At 28.6% G+C, this 18,139-nt stretch overlaps 1 protein-coding gene across 2 annotated transcripts; it reads right to left on the bottom strand.

Annotated features, from left to right (window-relative positions):
* Positions 1-3,714: 3,714 nt before the first annotated feature.
* On the bottom strand, positions 3,715-16,912 carry LOC107441644 (glutamic acid-rich protein). Of its 2 annotated transcripts, none has more exons than XM_043051772.2 (6): positions 16,725-16,912; positions 13,649-13,757; positions 13,223-13,275; positions 10,876-11,069; positions 9,521-9,793; positions 3,715-7,482 (listed from the first exon to the last, which is right to left on the bottom strand). In XM_043051772.2, the coding sequence occupies exons 2-6, from the start codon at positions 13,751-13,753 to the stop codon at positions 6,068-6,070; spliced, it is 2,040 nt and encodes a 679-aa protein (XP_042907706.1). In that variant the 5' UTR covers positions 13,754-13,757; positions 16,725-16,912; the 3' UTR covers positions 3,715-6,067. The 2 variants fall into 2 exon arrangements, with proteins under 2 accessions (XP_042907706.1, XP_042907705.1); XM_043051771.2 differs by lacking the exon at positions 16,725-16,912 and adding an exon at positions 15,505-15,542.
* Positions 16,913-18,139: the final 1,227 nt, after the last annotated feature.

The raw sequence follows: 18,139 nt of genomic DNA, 5'->3' as shown, positions 1-18,139 counted from the left end.
TTGGATGTTGTCCGCCATTGCTTCTGTGGTTAACGTCACGTTGTAATCCAACTGCAGTTGAGTTGGACGGCAATTGTAGTTCAAGATGAGCGTTCGATGACGTATACTATCAAACTCACAAATGGACCAATCAGAGGTTAGCGCTGATTTCCAGCTGACGGCGTCCTGTCCTAAGAAACCAGGCCTTAAGTGATATTTTCCAAATGCCAGTTATGTGATATGCCTTTTTTTAATGTAAATTCAGCAGTTATGATACATACAATCGCACAAAACACGTGTGCATTTCCACAATCCAATAGCAAAACTTGGCAACTGTCCAATCACTGCAGATTTTTTTGTTTTGTTTCAGGCGGAGTAAAAACGTGATAAAACAAAACGCACTGACAAATTCTGCTACGCCCAAGTTTTCTTGGGATAACAAATATTTGCAACATATACATATCCGGGGACCGGGATGGTATGGTTGGTAGGACACTGAAGCCATGTCCAAGAAGTCATGGGTTTGATCCTTGCCGGTTGAAGACTCCCCATGTAGTAAATGGTGACTGATGCACGTTAAATCTGTCGCAACTCAACGTCCTCCATGTTCCCATAACACATCATACTCTGGGGCTACTGATCCAGGAATTTCCTTGTCTTCTGGGTTGGTTCAAAATTACGAAGCTACGGAGTTGAACATTAGTAGTTGTAAAACCAAAATTGGGTCGGCTGTTCAATTACGGTTAAAAATCGGGATAATCAGGTAAGCCGTTAGGGATGATAAAACAATTTTGTTTAGTGAGTTCTTAACTGGTAAGAATTTTTTTTTTCTTTTCAAATTAAACGAATAAACATTTTGTAAAAGATTGATTTGAGGAATAAGGAACATGTTATGTGAATGAATTGATGTAGGAAGATTTAGTTAAATGTAAGGATGCACAATCTAAGGCCACATGTAGCCATTCAGGCATTTTGAATTAACCTACATACAATAAATTATCTCTCCCTGTACAGTAAAAAAAAAAAATAATAAATGTTTGAAAAAGTTTTATGCATCCAAAAGGCTACTGCTGATTAACAAAGTTTATTAAAATGAGCTAACTGTTTAAAAAGCATGCTTGATTAAAAGAATTCAAAATGTTGAATAAAAAATAAAATTCTAAAATTCCATCCTAATAATCACTTTTATCTGATATTAGGTTAATAACTGTAGCCGAAATTTTGTTCTTCAAATAATATAAAATTTTATTTAATGAGGAAAATATACATTTTTGAAATTTCCAACTTCTTTAATTTACAAAAAAAAAAAAAAAAGAAGTTAAACAATAAAATTGCTTTGAAATCTCATACATAAGCATATTTGAATTTGTTTTCATTAAATTTTTATAACTAATAAACGTAATTTAAAATTTGATTAAAAATAATTTTAATATTTATATTTGGGAAAGAAATGAACAATGTGTATAACCTTACTAATTTTAAATGGAAAACTAAAGACAACCTGCATTTTTAGGATTACTTTACATACATTTACCCAAACAATAATCCTGAATAGGTTGTTTTTCTCTATTATCCGAGAGGATAATATTGATAAAAAGCCTAAGTTTGTTAAAGTGTTCCAAATTTACACTTGTAACGCTTTAAATATCAATGTCTTCACCAATTATAAACTTGAAGAAAATGCAGTCTAAACAGGTGAATCCAGCATATAGTGAACATTCAGTTGTAGCCTAAGTTTTTAGTGGTCTCATTCGAAACGCAATTTAACTGTTATTTCATATGCTTATAGTCACCAATTACTGGTTTTAATTATTTAAACTGTAACAGAATAAAATTGTTAAAAAAATCTTAACTGACAAACGTGTAGTTAGCATAACATATCCAAACATAAAGCCAACCACCATTACTCAATATTAAATTTGAAAATAATTCGGTGAAAGCTAATCGTAAAAAAAACTGAGAATTAGTATAACCACGTAACTGAAACATATTTGAGGTAAGAAATAAAGAATAATAAATAGATTTTGTTTTGAATTAAGTCGCCACAGTGAATTAATGAGTTTTACATTTGTATTGATTATCAAGAAGAGAATAAAATATTTTATATTAGCCATTTATAAAATGTAATAAAAATTAAATAATTGGTTTAATTTAATTAAAATTCGATTAAGAATGATTAAAAAAATAAATGTAAGAAATTTTAAAAGCTAGGAAATATGTAATTCTATCACAGACCTGTAATAAATATAAAATAAAAATATTTATAAAATAAGTCAAAAATACACTCAACATTTTTAATAAATAGTTTATTGTTTAATAATAGTTACACATTGCCATAATAAATTAAAAGAAAAATGACCTCTGAAACACTGGTGATTAAAATTCTGTTTCACTTTCAAGACACACATACATTAATGAGAATACAATCTGGAAAATTTAGTTTCATATATCACTCAAAAATACATGGATGGGAAGTTTTTAGGATCATATTCATATAAATATAACCAAAGAATTGCTGAAACGAAATGTAATTTTATTTTAATTACATGTGATAATTCAAAAAACAGAATACTAAAATTACTAATTAAAACACCCCTTAAAACAAAAAAAGGCTTTTAAAAAAAAATCATGTTATGTAATTGTTGGGGAAAAAAAACCTAACTATATACACACATTAGTAATATTACTATGCAAAATTGAAGACATAATAGTGCACTATCACAGATAAAAATCCAAATCAAGCAAAAACAAAATGCTATAAACATGTTTGCTTAAGCAGACAAAACATTGGACTAGGTCAGTTTCACTCTTGTTCTGAAAATTTATTATGTTAAATGGAGAACCTTTTTAGTAACTAAAATTGTCACATTTTTAGAAATTAAGTTATAACATTTTTAGTGATTTAAACTTTAACATTACTACAATGAAGTAAAACATAACAAAAAGGGGCTAAATAAAAACATTATAAAAAAAATTAATAACTTGTGCGATATTAGGAACAATTGAAAAAGTATATCAACAGAAAATTTAAACTGTGACCTTACTAAGCAATAACAAATTAATAATAATGGGAAAAAAAATTCATTTACTTTGATAAAATGCCATAAAAATCACTGTGTATCCATTTTTTTAAAAATACCAATAAGAAACAGAATTAAATAAATGCATACAGTTAAAAACTGGCTATCTATTATAAAGTAAAATGATATTCTGTTTATTTAACTCAAAATGAATATTTAAAATGAAAGGATGAAATAAAAATAAAAGAACGATTAAAACACACACACACACACAGATCACTTTTTAAAAACTAAAGAAACTCAAGAAAAAAGACACAATGATATTTTTAACCTCCACCAGAAAGATTATCACTATAAATACACACAAAAAAATAATAGTAAAAACTACATAAATGATGGTTAAATAACAATTTGCTATGGTTGCCAGATACTGAATTTGTTAATTAGTACTGATATTATAACAACAGTATTAAAAAGGAAATAAAAACATCATTTTTAATGTATTTCACGAAAAAACTAATCGTTAGAGTTCGCAGGGTTCCCACTAAGACATAATAGTGACTTTCCCCCCCCCCCATTCCCCAAAAAGTGATTTTTTTTTTTTTTGCAAAAGAATTCCTATGAAATCTGATCAGACAGCCAAATTGAATTTAAGATCATTTGACCCACCACCAAAAGAGCTATACATTAGAGAATCAAAAAAATATTGGATTAATTTTTTTTTGTTGCATTTAATACTTTCTCTTTACTTGCTGGCTATAGAAAAATTGATCCACTTGAAATTTTTGCTTTTCTAGCATAGCGACATTTGACAAATAGAAATTTTTTAGTTAAAAAATTTAGCAATTAGTAATTTTTTAACCCAAACATGTTAAAAGACTTAACTCCCATAAAAGTAACTTTAAGTGACTAATGAAAGAAGTGCTTTTTAGAGGAATTATTGACTTAGTAGGAGGAAACCCTGAATGGCCAATTATATGCAAATAATCACCGCTTAAATAATGAATAACAATATTAATAATTCTTGATACATTAAAAATATATATATATATTTGTTAAAATCATATAGTGATGGCAAGATAAGTATTCACTGCACTTGAATATAAATCTTATGCAAATATTGCTGCTTGGATAATAAAAACTATTACAGAAGAAAAAATAATATATTTGAAACAAATTAAAGGAAAATTAATAAAAAATATACAGATAATTGACGAAATAATTGTTTCTTGTTTACTCTGTTTATATTGAGCAATCTATAAATGTTTGCTATCACACAATTAGTAATGCAAAAGTAAAAATAGTTGAATGAATAATTTTTGAAAATAAGTACATTTTGTGTAAAAATTAGATACTTTTCTTTTATATTAGTATGATAAATGCCATAAATTAAAACAGAAATGCAGCAGAACATAATAGCCGAAAATGTTAATTAAACATGGAAAAAAAATTTAAATGCTAAAAAGCAGAAAACTTGCTGGTATTTATCCTTTATACAAACTAGCTTAATATCATCAATCTATTCCAAATTATCATTGATAATTTGGTAGACAAGTTCGAATACAAACAGTATAGATGAATTAATGGTAATTAAAAATAAATTGAACCACGAGAAAATTTAGTTTGATCAAAATCTGTCAAATAGAATGGTTACAGTGAAACATGTGACGAACACTCCTACAAAGCGGATGCCTCCCATTATGGACATAGTTTTAATTTCCCAAGAATTTTCTGTGAAAAAATCATCATGTACCTTCTCCGCAAAACTAGCGCAGCCCTGACACGTTTTTTTTTAAAAATTATTTCTATAAACCGGACAACAATTTTTCTAAATTTGAAAGGGAAAAAAAAAAAAAAAACGGTTTCTGCTTTAAATTCTAAGGGGAAAAAAACATGCAACTTTACACCATTTTTAAAGCGTGTAATTTTTTTTTACCTTATCCACAAACTAAAAATATTATGCTATTTCACTACAAAAAAAAAAAATTATTCTCTTTTCACCTGCCTTTATTTTTGCTAAGAAAGGAGAGAAAATGATACTACTCATGTGAAATATTTCAGACAGTGGTATCTTTTCACTTGGACAATACTGGTTATGAGACCCCACAAGCTGGTCTTAAATGCTCTCAACTTCTCCTCCACGCTGAAAATTCCTTTCTACTTATTATCAATTTTAAGACTATATTTAATGCAGCAATGTAAAAAAAAAAGAGAAAAAAAAGAGAGAGAACAGAAATCTAGACATTGAGGTGTTCATATAAATGAAACATTTTTTAGACAATTGATAGATGATTGATTGTGAATATTACAACACTATAGAGTCCCCTGCCTTACAGGTATGCATTACTGTGTTCTTTTTTTCAAAGCAAAGTGGGAGGTTTACTTTCAAGGGTGTATTGCCACTTTTCTTATCAAGTGATAGGCAGGTGTCAGGGGGTGTAAACCTAATAATCAAACTGAGGAAGTGGTGTGAGACTGAAAGTGCCTATTTTTTATTATAAGGATTAACTTGAATGTCCGTTTAAATAGGGAAAAAAAACATATTCATTTCTCTGAACCTATATCTAAAATTATACGTACATATCAAATGTTTTCATATATTTTTCTTTTGTATTGAAAAGAGTATTTTTTAAAACTTAAATAATAACATTGTAAATAATTATTATAGACTATTCAACTTTTTCTATATCATTGGAATTATTCTGAAAGCAATTTACGATGTTAAAGCTTGTTATTAGCGTACCCTTCCCATAAGCACGCAACTCATGTAAGCAGACAATTTTATCACTCCCAATGTACATTTAACAGAGGTTTCACTATATCTCATTTTAGAAGGGGAAAAATACATATTGTTACAGTATTTTTAAAATGCTGGTTTGATACCAAAATTGCCACTTGTCTACCATAAAAAAAGTATAAAGAACAAATACCAAAAAGTATAATGTATTTTGCAGATATCTTTACCGAGACTAATGTCGATACATTTTCCTTGACATTCACTTTTTTTAAAAACTTTTCCTTAATTATTTCCCTTCTGGATAATCTTCATTATGGAAAGTGTCATCCAATTAATCATGATTTCTGCGTAAATACCAGTTCTTGTCAGCATCCTCATCTTCTGGACCATCCTCTTCACGCAATTCTGCACGATGTTGAGCTCTCTCGAACATCCACGAATTGATGTTTGACTCCTGCTGCGTAAATCTGCGCTGTGCTTCTTTCAGCAACTCATCCACCTCTTTCATATTCCACATATTTTCTTCCCACTCCTTTTCATCAAGAACTGTCTCTGATTCATCTACTCTTGAATCATCAACAACATATTCTGTATCTTCATGCAAATTTGAATCATTATCATCAGGAGGTAGATGTTGGTCATCAGTATTAAGTTCTGCTTCTGGGTTGGTGGAATCATTTTCCTCTGGCTCAGCCGAGACATCTTCTAAGTTTTGGTTATCGCCAGCAGGACCAAAATGTGTTTTTAAGAAGTCATCTTTCATATGAATCCATTTGTTCTTCATTTCTCCCATCAAAGTCCAGATATCGTTTTTAACATTTTGGGTCTTTTCATCTACTGAATATGATTCGAGAATCTTCTGGGTTTTATCTTGGGCCTTTTTGTAGTAATGGCAAATATAGTCCAAAATGCCTTCCACTTTCTTTTTGTCGAAAAGAACATACTTTGAAATCATGTCAGAGACATCTGGAAAATTTTCTATCGTTCCCTTAAAGTTGTTTTTGATTTCTTTCCAAGACCAATTATAAAATCTTTTGTTTTTCTTCTTGTGCTTGCGTTTTTCCTCATCATATTTTTCTTTCCGTTTTTCCTCATCATACCTTTCCTTAAGCTTTTCGTCGTCAAACTTTTCTTTATGTTTCTCCTCGTGGTGGTATTCGTCGCGATGGTTTTTCTTCGGAAACCCTTCTCCTTTATGGGGTTTTTCTATTTCTTTAACAAAATCTTCAATAGAATCTTTCCAATTCTTCAATTTCGCTACTTCTTCATCGAGTTTTCGGCGAAGCTCCTGGATTTCTTGCTGCTGATCTTTATCTTGCTCCAAATCCGACGTAGAACTAGATCTCTGTTCTTTATTCTCCTGATTTTCTGCGTGAGTGGGATGCTTGCCGTACCGAATTCGTACCAGCTGCTTCTGCAATTCCTCATTGTCAATACGCAATAGATTGATTTGTTCTTTCAGTTTTGTTATCTCTTTCCTGTAAGGGTCTTTCAACGAATCTCCCTTCCCGCCAATGCCTCTTTTGATTGCATTTGTTTGCTCTTCCAGCTGATGGATTACTGTCTGCATTGCTTTATGAAGTTTATAGTTTTCAGATTTTAGATCTCTCACACCTTCATCAAGTTCTCCAAACAGCTTACCACCTTCAATTTTAGCTAAAACTTTGCTTTTCAAGTGCTCATTTTCAGTTATTAATTTATTGACATGGCCTTCCATCTGCTCCATTTTAGCTTCATGCAGAGACGCTGCAGAAATAAAATACATAATTATAATTTAAAAAACATCCAACAAGAAAGGAAAAAAAAACTAATAAACACAAAATAATGAATGTTTCTACATAATATTTATGATTTTTCACATACCGACAATATATAAGAGTTTTTTAAAATTAAAAAAAAAAGAAAACAAAATGCAAAAACTAAATTATGCTCCTAACTGCAGGCTTCAATTAGCTTTATTTTCTATTTAAGATTGACATATATGTGCAGATTTACTGTGCATAAGCTACAAGTACATAGAACTCATAAAATAAGTTTAAAATATACAGTATTATTATGCTTTGTTTTGGCTATATTAATACAATTTAACTATTACAAATTAATACTATTTTTTTCAGATTTAATCGTGTGAGCTAATGACAAGATTATATACTTTCTTTATTTTATTTCCAAACTTTTTTTTAAAATTTGTTAATATTTTTAAAAACTACTTTTTAATAATTTTATTTCTTCCCTTTTAAAATTTTTTTATATCTTTTCCCCGTTTTCTCTCTCTATATTTATGTAACACAATAAAGCGACAAAAAAGAATAAAAGATAAGAGAGAATAAGAAAATAAATTAAGGAAAAATAATAAAATGTATTGTTATTTTTCACCATCAACTGCACTGGCTTAGTCTCATATATTTAACTTCATAAGTTTTTTTTTTATCTGAAAATTCATCAACATGACTCTAATTCCTCTTTAACAGAAAATATTTTCTCTTTTATGTTTTTTAAAGTTCTCTTTTACTATGTCGTAAATAAATGTTTAATCCAGTACCTCTGCAATCATGATTCAATATTTCATATATCCATCTTAGAGCTTATTCTGTATTACAAAGGTTTTATCTAGGAAGCTTTTTTTCAATCTTTTTCATCATATTTATAAAATTTTTAAATTTATTATTTTAAAATGGTAATAAAATTAGCAAGAAAATAAAAATAAACACTTTTGAATTCATTTAAAAATAAGAAAAAAAAAGCATTTAAAAGGATTTCTTTTAGTAACTTCCCTAATACAGTGAAACATCTCGGGAGCGATCCCTTTATGTTCCACAGTTAAATGGTCGTTCTAAAGGGTTACCTTTATTGACTTCAAAATTATATCAAAGGTACATGATTTTGAGCAAGCAATTTAGATTTTACCGTAATTTTCTAGGTGCGAAAATGCAACTTGCATTAGCGTTATGAAAACGTGATTGACACATAAAATTTAGCATGAATAAAAATGACCTTAACTTATATATTATTGTTATATAATTGTGTGTAAAAACAAATTTATCAATAATGAATACTAGAACTATTTTAAATAAATAAACAATTATGTTATTTGTTTATGTTTGCATTTAATTTCATATCATAAAAATTAGTAAAAAGATGAGAAGTGGTTTGTTTATTTGAGATGCTGGTTTTTTTCAAAAATCCTTCTTTTTTAACTAATTTAAATTTTAACTCTAAAAATAAATCATTGATGGCATTGTTGTAAGTACACTCAGACTTTAACATGAGGATGTCAATCTCTCTCAGAGATTGTCAAAAAGAGCTCTCTGAGCAAGAGCCACTCAGAAATAGTTGGAATTTATATTTTCATGTATCCTTATTTGGCCTTTTCCGCATTTGACCTTTTCCGCCCAGTCACTGGAAGAAGTCTCTCCTAAAGGTTTTTTACAACAAAGTCTATTGAAAAAATTCCTTGCCTACCAAAGTGATCTTAAATAGAAGTGGTCGCTAAACAGAGGTGGTCTTTCCTGGAGGTTCCACTGCACTATGATATTTTTTTGAAACATGCAAAAATTAGGTGAATTTTCGGCTAAATCAGAAGACTAGGAGAAACCAGTAATATATAACGGAATTGGTAGGTGTAATAATGCTGAACTATAATTAAACACGAATTAGTGTTTTAACGAAGTCTAACGTTTTGTCTTTTTTAGTTTTGTGGAAAGATATTAGAAAAAAAATATGACATTTTATTAAAACATTGATGATTTATCATTATTGAACTCAACATAAGAAAAGTTCATACTTCTAAGTAAGGTGAGTTGAATGCATGAGAGAGCAAGGCAGATAGTAGCAACAAAAGCAACAATAAATAACTCCTTCACTGAAATCCCATCCCTGTAGTAGTCCAGTGCCCCATGGATGACCAATCTCAAAATTTCGGTAAAATAGTGTAAGTATGAATTTCCTTGATTAGGTGCAGGTCCAGGTGTCTCTCCCTCTGGATTGGCATCTTTCTCTTCTACAGGGGCAGGGGGTGGAGGAGCCACTTCAGATGCTGACATAGTTGAACTAATGTCTACAAACAAAGAAGATTTTTAATAAGTAATACCCAACAAATTCTTTATTACAGCTATAGCTGAAAATTTATTATATTCAATGGTGCTTGCAATGAAAAATAGTTTTAATTAAATAAAATTAAAATACTGTATCAAACTATCAATAGAAGTATGAGAGATTTATATAGAAAATCTAAAGCACATTAATTTTTGCAATTATAGCCGCTGCAAGAGAACTATTCAATAGAAGAAAAAAAATGTTAAAAATTACTAGGGTCTAGAAGATATATTTTGTATTATAACAATAAAGAAATTTTAAAAATTACTCTAGAACATATATTTTGTGTTATAACAAACACATTATTTTAAGATAAGTGTTATACTTTTAAACAAAGATACACAATCTATAGCTCACAGATGAAATGTGCTCCATAAAGCTTTTTAACTTAAGACTCAAAACTGTCTTAAATATTGGTAAAAAAGTTAGATATATATATATATGAAATAGCATTGGGTATTCAAAATTAAAGTGTTTATTATAGTAATCATTGCATGGAGTGCAAGAGACCAAATAATCCAAAATCGAAGTGCTTCTATCTCAAAAAGCAAGGGAAAATCATGCAAATAAATCCCGATGAACTTTTAAATCACATGCAAAAAAGGAAATGTTAATAATTACAATTGGTCTATTTAAATAAGTCGAGGGAATTCTGTTCTCACAGTTCGGTTTAAGGAAAACATATAATATTAGTTCTTGCATAACTTAAATCTAAAAATAGAATAAAAAGATAAGACATGAATAATTAAATGTGAGAAAGCATTTTATTTTGAATAATTAAAGGAGAATTTAGATAAAGAAATAATATAAAAAGATTAGCTAAAGCTTTTTCTTCTATTTTTTTATTTTAGCTGTTCTATTTTAATTTTATTTTTCTTAGCTGAGCTCTGTAATAGAAAGTTACGAATCTAGTTTATTACATTTATCCTCCATCCTTATTTTTCAAATTTTAGACTTCAACACTTTCTAATTACAGGCCTGAAACAGAAATTTTACATTGCCTTATTTATACATTAAACTAAAAAAAAATAATAACTGAATTACCAGAGGAACAAAATGAAATATCCATAATGGGAACATCTAAATTACTGTGGTTATCGTCAGTGTCGATACAATCGTCGATGATGTCGATGTCACTAGAAGAGTTACTGTCAGTGTGATGCAAGCCATCCTTATCAGCAATGAGTTCTTCGACACCAGAGTGTCCAAGGCTTTCGTGTACAAAGAGCCCAGAAGGACTGAAACAAAATAATTAAATAATGATTAGTGCCCTCTAAATTATGCGAACATGTGGAAAACCTCCTAATCACCAATTTATATTTTTCAGCAAAATGTCTTTATTTAACAAATAAATTTGTTTTTTTATGGTCTTATCCCTGTGTAACATTAATTTTTTCCAATTTTAAGAGTCCTTTTAGCAACTTATCCCTGACTTAGTCCTAATTCAGTCAACAATAAAAGAGCTGTATCTTGATATGGCACTAAGTTTTACAAAAATGAAAAAAAGACAATGTATAAAGCAATATTCAGCCTTTCGGCTCACTTCATTTTAAATAAACGTAAATAATCACCGTGATATTGAATATGGATATAAGGGGTCTTAGTTGAAATCTTTAAAGTAATAATTGAAATATTTTTATTGAAAAAGAAAGAAAAACTTATTTTATCTCTTAAATCAAAATTCTTTTTTTTTTCTTTCTAGTTTCAGTTGTTTTCTAGTCCATCCGCAGCAATAAGTTTGTAACTTGTAATGATTATTTTGGTTACTATATACGATAATTGTACAATATTTAATAAACCTATCTTAAATATATATATGGCACTATACATGGACATTTTTATAAAAATCTTATTGTCTTGCCTAGGGTTTTCTTACAATAACTACATAAATATTCAATAAAATTAAACAAAATTTCTAGAGTAATTTTTAATTCATAACATAGATATCATTTTAAAATTTGAAAAAAAAAATATGTAAAAATTTAAACAAAATAAAAGTATTTAAAGTAATTTTTTCATACTGTACATGTGCAAAGAGTGAAAAAAAAATTTAATATTTTGAAATTTTAAAACTTTTCTAAAAAAATTTAAAGTAGTTTTGGTTAATTTTAAAAGAAAGCTATGAATGGTAAGTAGTTTTTCACAAATTATATTTTGTATTATTTACTGAGACTTATTAAAAATGACTTGGCATTATATAGGACCTTTCCCTATAAAAGTATGTTTTATTTCACATGCTTTCTTTCCTTAGACCATCAGTATAGGGTATTATCATTTGCTTAAAGATTTTTATGTGATACAAAATGAAATTTAAGAAAAATTCCTTATCAGTTAGGACTTTCGAAAAAAAAAATTCTAAAGCTACTAAGAAATTGTTAGAAACTTACAAGCTGTTAAAACTTTTTCACAGGTTACCATATACGATTCGGAACAAATTATTAAAAAACATTTTTAAATCTTTTCCGTGCATGGACAGTATAAATGGAATACTGTAAATGCTCATATCTATTGCAATTTTCAATAAGTTTTTTTTCTTCTAAATTTTAATTTTTTTAAAAAAATATTTAGTTTTTTATAAAAAATATCCATATTTCCATAAATATTTAAACTAGACTTATGAAATTTTTTACAGTTATTGCATATTATAACCACAATAATTGGTGCGAGTTGCAAGTTTATTGCTATAATTTTTTACATGGATTGTTCATAAACAGACTTTTTTGTTCGTAATTTATTGCCGTTCCCTCAAATATCAATAAGCTAAACTTCATTGATATGTATGAGAAAACACATGAACTAAACACTTCTGTATTTACAAAATAATTTTGTAATTATTTGAGAAATATGAGTTAATATAGAAGTGTTTCAACATATCTGCCCACCTCCTGTATTCATACACGTAAATTACACTTCAACAAACTTTGAAAATTAAACGATACATATGCAAGTTTATTTCGGAAATTGTTAAGCTTCTATGGTCTCAAAAATTCCATGAAAACAAAAACTAGATCTTCAAATTGGATTCTGTTTTAATACTCAGTGCTAATGGTACTTAAGAATAATGCAACACACAGTGCTAATGGTACTTAATAATAGTGCAACACACATTTTCTTACAGCACACGAAGAGCCACCTTATTCACTGGACTTGAATCCAATTAGTTTTTCCCTTTGATTCTTCTTTAAGACTAGGATTTTGCTAAACCTCATAGGAGTTTGGAATCCCTAGAATTCTTTTTTAATTATCTATTTGATATTTCTAGGGTTTGTATGTAAACTTGAATATATGATAGAAAAGATTAAATTACACACAGAAAAAATATTCCAGTTATACAAAGATACATATCCATTCTTTATAAGTTAAACAAAAATGGAATAATAAAGAAGTTTACCTTTGTTTCTCTTCTGCTTCACCTTCACTTAACACACTGCCTTTCTTACTTGCCTAAAAAGTTAAATTAAAAACATTTAGAAAATAGCTCAAACAACATTATCAAAGTACACTATTAAACATTGTTATAAACTAAGTCTGACACAAAAATAAAATAAAAAGGGATAAAGCACAAGGAGTGTTCTATGATGGTGGGATTTGTTGATTAACATATTATTTTAAATCAGAATTTCATTAACAAATGATATTAAAAAAAAAGAGAGAGAGAGAGAGAAAGAGAAGTTAAGGAAAAGAAGTAACTAATTAATAAAATTATTAATTAGGAGGATTAAATATTAAAAGAGAAAATATATATAAACTTATAGGTGAATATTAGGAATTGATAATCAATAAAATACAATAAATTACGAAAATCAATAAGGCTTACCGCAATATCAGAATCTAACATATCCCAATCCCTCATGTCAGGTACAGAAGAGGAAGATGATTGGTTCATCTCCCTTTCTTCAGACGAACTCTTTTCTTCATTCATTTCACTACATAAAACAGAAAAAACTTAAGTTTATCAAATGTAAGTTATTAGCTAATGTACAATGACGGGTGAATTTAAAAATGAGTTTTTACAAAAATGACCCATTCCTGCCTTATCTTGTGATGCTGTTCATGGAATAAATATAAATTATAATTTTCTTGCTCAGATCAATTAACAATTTAATATTTGAATATCAAATGATGCAATGCTGCAGGTTTCATTTCAAAAAATTTGTGTTTTCTTTGCTGCAGAATTTTTTGAAAGATACTTTTCTTACAGAATTATTCTCAAAGATGAGTTTCTTGCCCATCGGATGGGGGGGGGGGAATGCTTGTAATTTTTATATTTTCCACTGAGAATAAAGAATAAAACAATTCTGTTATGACTGGTTTCAGCTGGAATTTCAAATCGATAATATTAAAAGTAATTCCAGGATCTCGAGAGTTTAAAAGATAGTTCACTTTAAAAATGATGTTCCAAATTTCACATAATAATAAAATATGACTTTGAGTGGGGATGTTGTTACAAATTTAAATTTGTAACAAAAGAATACATGAATCAATGTGGTATATTTGTATCTTTTTTTTACTTGGTTTAAATAAAATAGATTTAAATCTTAATCACTTAAATTTTTAATTATGCACACAAAAATTTTAAATAATGCATTTGAGTCTCCACTGACTTTATTGTTCATAACTTGTGCCATGCATTTGCTGATTCCATCAAAAACATATGACGTGTTTTAAATGTGTTTTTCGGCAATAATGACCATAAATTTTCACTAGGTTTTTTAAAATCCTCAAGTCGTTCATAGCTCAGTTATTACTATTGATCATTACAAGAGTTTTTTTTTTCTTTTTATAAAATACTGATATTATGGCACGTGAAGTTCGAATTACATAAGCAATACTACTTAATATTGCACGATGCCAAAATAAAAGCATTTTAAAAAGCTGAAAGCCAGCACTTAAAAAGAAGATTTTAAGGATCTTAGAGAAAACTTTAGGAATTAAGAATTTTTAAAGTATTTTATGCACCCTTAAAATACAGTTGAAATTGATTAAATCAAGAACATAGGAATCGAGGTAATTTGCTTTTTAAAAGACGGCTGGCAAAAAAAGAGTCTTTTTTTAAAATTTATTTAAGTTTGATTTTCGTTAATTATTACTAATTAAAACACAAATAATACTTAGCATTATTCCAAAATAAATACCTCCAATAAAATGGTACAAATTATTTAATTGCAACAAAATTAACCACTGAATAAACAAAGTAACTTTTGATTTAACTCAAAATCTACATGAATTGTAATTAAATTCCATTATTTATAGGCATTGCTACACACTTAATAAGTATTAAAAGCCTATTTGTATTTTAAATATAATCAAACATAGAATCTGTACATAGATATAATCGAAACATGTGTATTAAACAATCAATTATTTACCACACAGCTAATTGAAAATTATATTTTAAAAGCTTCACACCACTTTTATCAACATTTAGTTTCTTTATTTCTAATTTGAGCATAAATTGATAATAATTTTCTCACCTTTAATATTACTCTAGATAAAAACTTTCATTATCAATGAACTTTGACTTTAAAAAACAAACAACATTCTAGTATTCATATTTATATATAACATGAAATAAAAAAACATTTCAGCTGAATGTTTTAAAAAATCAGTTGATCAGAATCAAAATTTCTTTTTTTAAAGAAATCAGGTGATTAAAATTATGCCAGATCTTGCCTTAAACCAGAGTCAATTAACATTATTCAAAGTAAAAGTTATAATGTACCAAAACAAACTAGGAAATGTTTGAAAACACAAGTCATAAAATTCATGATATAAATACATCATCAGTAGCATCAATTAATTACAAACAAAAAAAATGCCAACTTTCCAGACACTCCATACCTTTAGATATGGATAGTGTTGGTTTAATTGTTCCTCTCTTATAGCTGTTAGGTTTTGTGAGCCATAAATATTTGGTCATAAACATAAATACAAGCAAAACAGAATCAGATAGTTAATTTATCAAAGGTTGGCGTAAGAAAAGAACAGCTTTTGACAATTCTGAATGATTTGCAATGATTCAATTCAATATTTCCATTAATAAAAAATTGTTAAACAAACTAAACAAAGGATGTGTTTTTAAATCACTAACAAAACGAAGGAATTTTTTTTGAAAAAATCAGATACTTTGTTTAAACAACTTCAATGCAATAATTTTCAAGAAATTTGTGAAATTTTTTTCTTTAAATCCAAGTATTGCTCAGAACAATTATTTCATTAACGCTTTATAATATTAAATCGTGCATTAATAATAGATTTCCTTTCTGATCTCCTTGAATTACCTATAGTTCAAAATTAAATTCTTTTGCTGCACTGATTTTATAACAAAGAAATTATTAAAACTTAAGTTAACTTAGTAAGGATATTAGAATTAGCTTCATTATTCGAGAAGTTCGAGAAAAATTCCTTCATATATCTAAGTAATGCTTGTAACACATATTTCATTAAATACGCTTTTTAACATTTAATCAACCATTTATAAAAGATTTCCTTATTGATTATAGATCTATTGTTAATTACACTATTCAAGATCTCCTAAATTTACAACTCAAAATAAAACTCTTTTACTGAATTGATTCTACAATAATGAAATTAATTACATATTATTTCATTTAGCAAATAAATTATAGTTAGCCCCCAGCTACAACATAGCATGATAATTTATCTGATAAATATTGCTCTGCGAAAATTCTAATAATGCTAATTAGACAAAATACAATAATAATGAAATGAAACAAGTAGAAATAATTTACATTAAATGATCACTAAAGTGAAACATCTAAAGAAAATAGCCATTCAAATTAAATCAGCAACTCATTAATCTACATAACAAATGAATAAAAATAATATCGCGATTTTGCAATGTACAAGTTAAAATTAAAGTAGTTAGTTACCTAAATAAATTAAATAAATAACAGGATTCGTCAAATTTTCATTCGTTACAAGCTAATGACAGGTCAGAACTTGTCAAATAACTAAAAATGAAACTTTTAGTCACAAATCCATAGCGTCAATCCGACATTTTCTTTTGTTTACTAACATTAAGAGGTTATCGAAATCTGGCAGTGGAAAGTTTAAGTATGAGGAAGCATTTCATTGGTTACTTCAAGGCCAAGGTTAAATATAGGAGCACAAATGATGCATAAAATGTATAAATCGCAATACAGGGTTCGATTCTCTAATTTGGTTGGTTATCGTAAGCTGCGTTAAGCTTTGGAGCCAGAATACATGTTAAACATTGCGTTTCACGAATTTTACGAATTCTTATAGCTGTCATAATAGTAGTTGTATATTTTTTGTTTTAGCAATTAAATAATTCTCCTATTCTTTTTACTTCAATTGGTTTTTGGAATGGGTTATAGGTGGCATAGAGCAGAACTCTCTACCTATGGCAACACTTCACATGCTTTCATTCGTAGCGTGTGGAGAGTCATAGGAGAAGGTAGGTAGATACTTTTTTAGCGTCGCACAAGAGCTGCTGTTGTTGTTGTTCATTTACGTCACACATCATAAGATATTAATGTTAATATGTAATTTTGGTGAGTTTGAAGTGAAAATTTGTTTTAGTTTTTCAGAGATATATTGCTAAAAAAGGTGACACGGTTGCTAGATTTTGAATAACTCGCTTTTTTGGCAGTCTTGATATGGCCTCTTTCCATAAGTTTATTACTGTTTGTTCTTGTTGCAAGCTGTGCGCCATCTTACGCTAGTGTTAACACTTTTAGCATTGTAAACACCAGTATTGTTAGCATTGTAAACACAAGTAATAAGTAATCAAATACATTGTTTGTAAGAATCTCAAAACACAATGATGCCAAATGGATTTAAAATACAACGGAAACAGTAACCCGGAAATTTAGGAGCGTTCCTAAGTGTAGAAAACACCATCCCTACCTATGGCAACACTTCACATGCTTTCATTCGTAGCGTGTGGAGAATCATAGGAGAAGGTAGGTAGGTACTTTTTTGACGTCGCACAAGAGCTGCACAATGGGTAGTGACGTTGGTCTGGGAAACATCCCTGAGGATGATCCGAAGATATGCCATCGCATTTTTGGGTGATCAAAGTGGTTACCCAAGCGAACACTGACCGCAGTCAGTGATGTTTGACCTACTGGGAACAGTGTCTTAACGATCAGTCCACTGCGAGATCATAGGAGAAGGAAGCACGTTAGATTCTGATTGATTTTCAAGTATGTTGTAAATATTAGCAAAATAAAGGTGACAGCTATTTTAAATAGTATTTAATATGAACTTAGAAATAAAAAAGGAAAGGAACAATTAGAAAAAATAAACTCAGAATATACAA

This window comes from Parasteatoda tepidariorum, chromosome 3 (assembly GCF_043381705.1).
Source record: "Parasteatoda tepidariorum isolate YZ-2023 chromosome 3, CAS_Ptep_4.0, whole genome shotgun sequence".
In the NCBI taxonomy this organism is placed as follows: domain Eukaryota; kingdom Metazoa; phylum Arthropoda; class Arachnida; order Araneae; family Theridiidae; genus Parasteatoda; species Parasteatoda tepidariorum.
Note: the sequence above shows the minus strand (reverse complement) of the source record. Positions and strands in the feature narration are given on the sequence as shown.

Excerpts from the sequence above, each read along its gene's own strand:
- LOC107441644 (XM_043051771.2), bottom strand. The coding sequence starts at position 15,527 with ATGTTAATTGACTCTGGTTTAAG. Across the intron at positions 13,276-13,648 it reads TGTTAGATTCTGATATTGCG|GCAAGTAAGAAAGGCAGTGT; the intron begins GTAAGCCTTATT and ends TTAACTTTTTAG. Across the intron at positions 7,483-9,520 it reads TCAACTCACCTTACTTAGAA|CGTCTCTGCATGAAGCTAAA; the intron begins GTATGAACTTTT and ends TTATTTCTGCAG.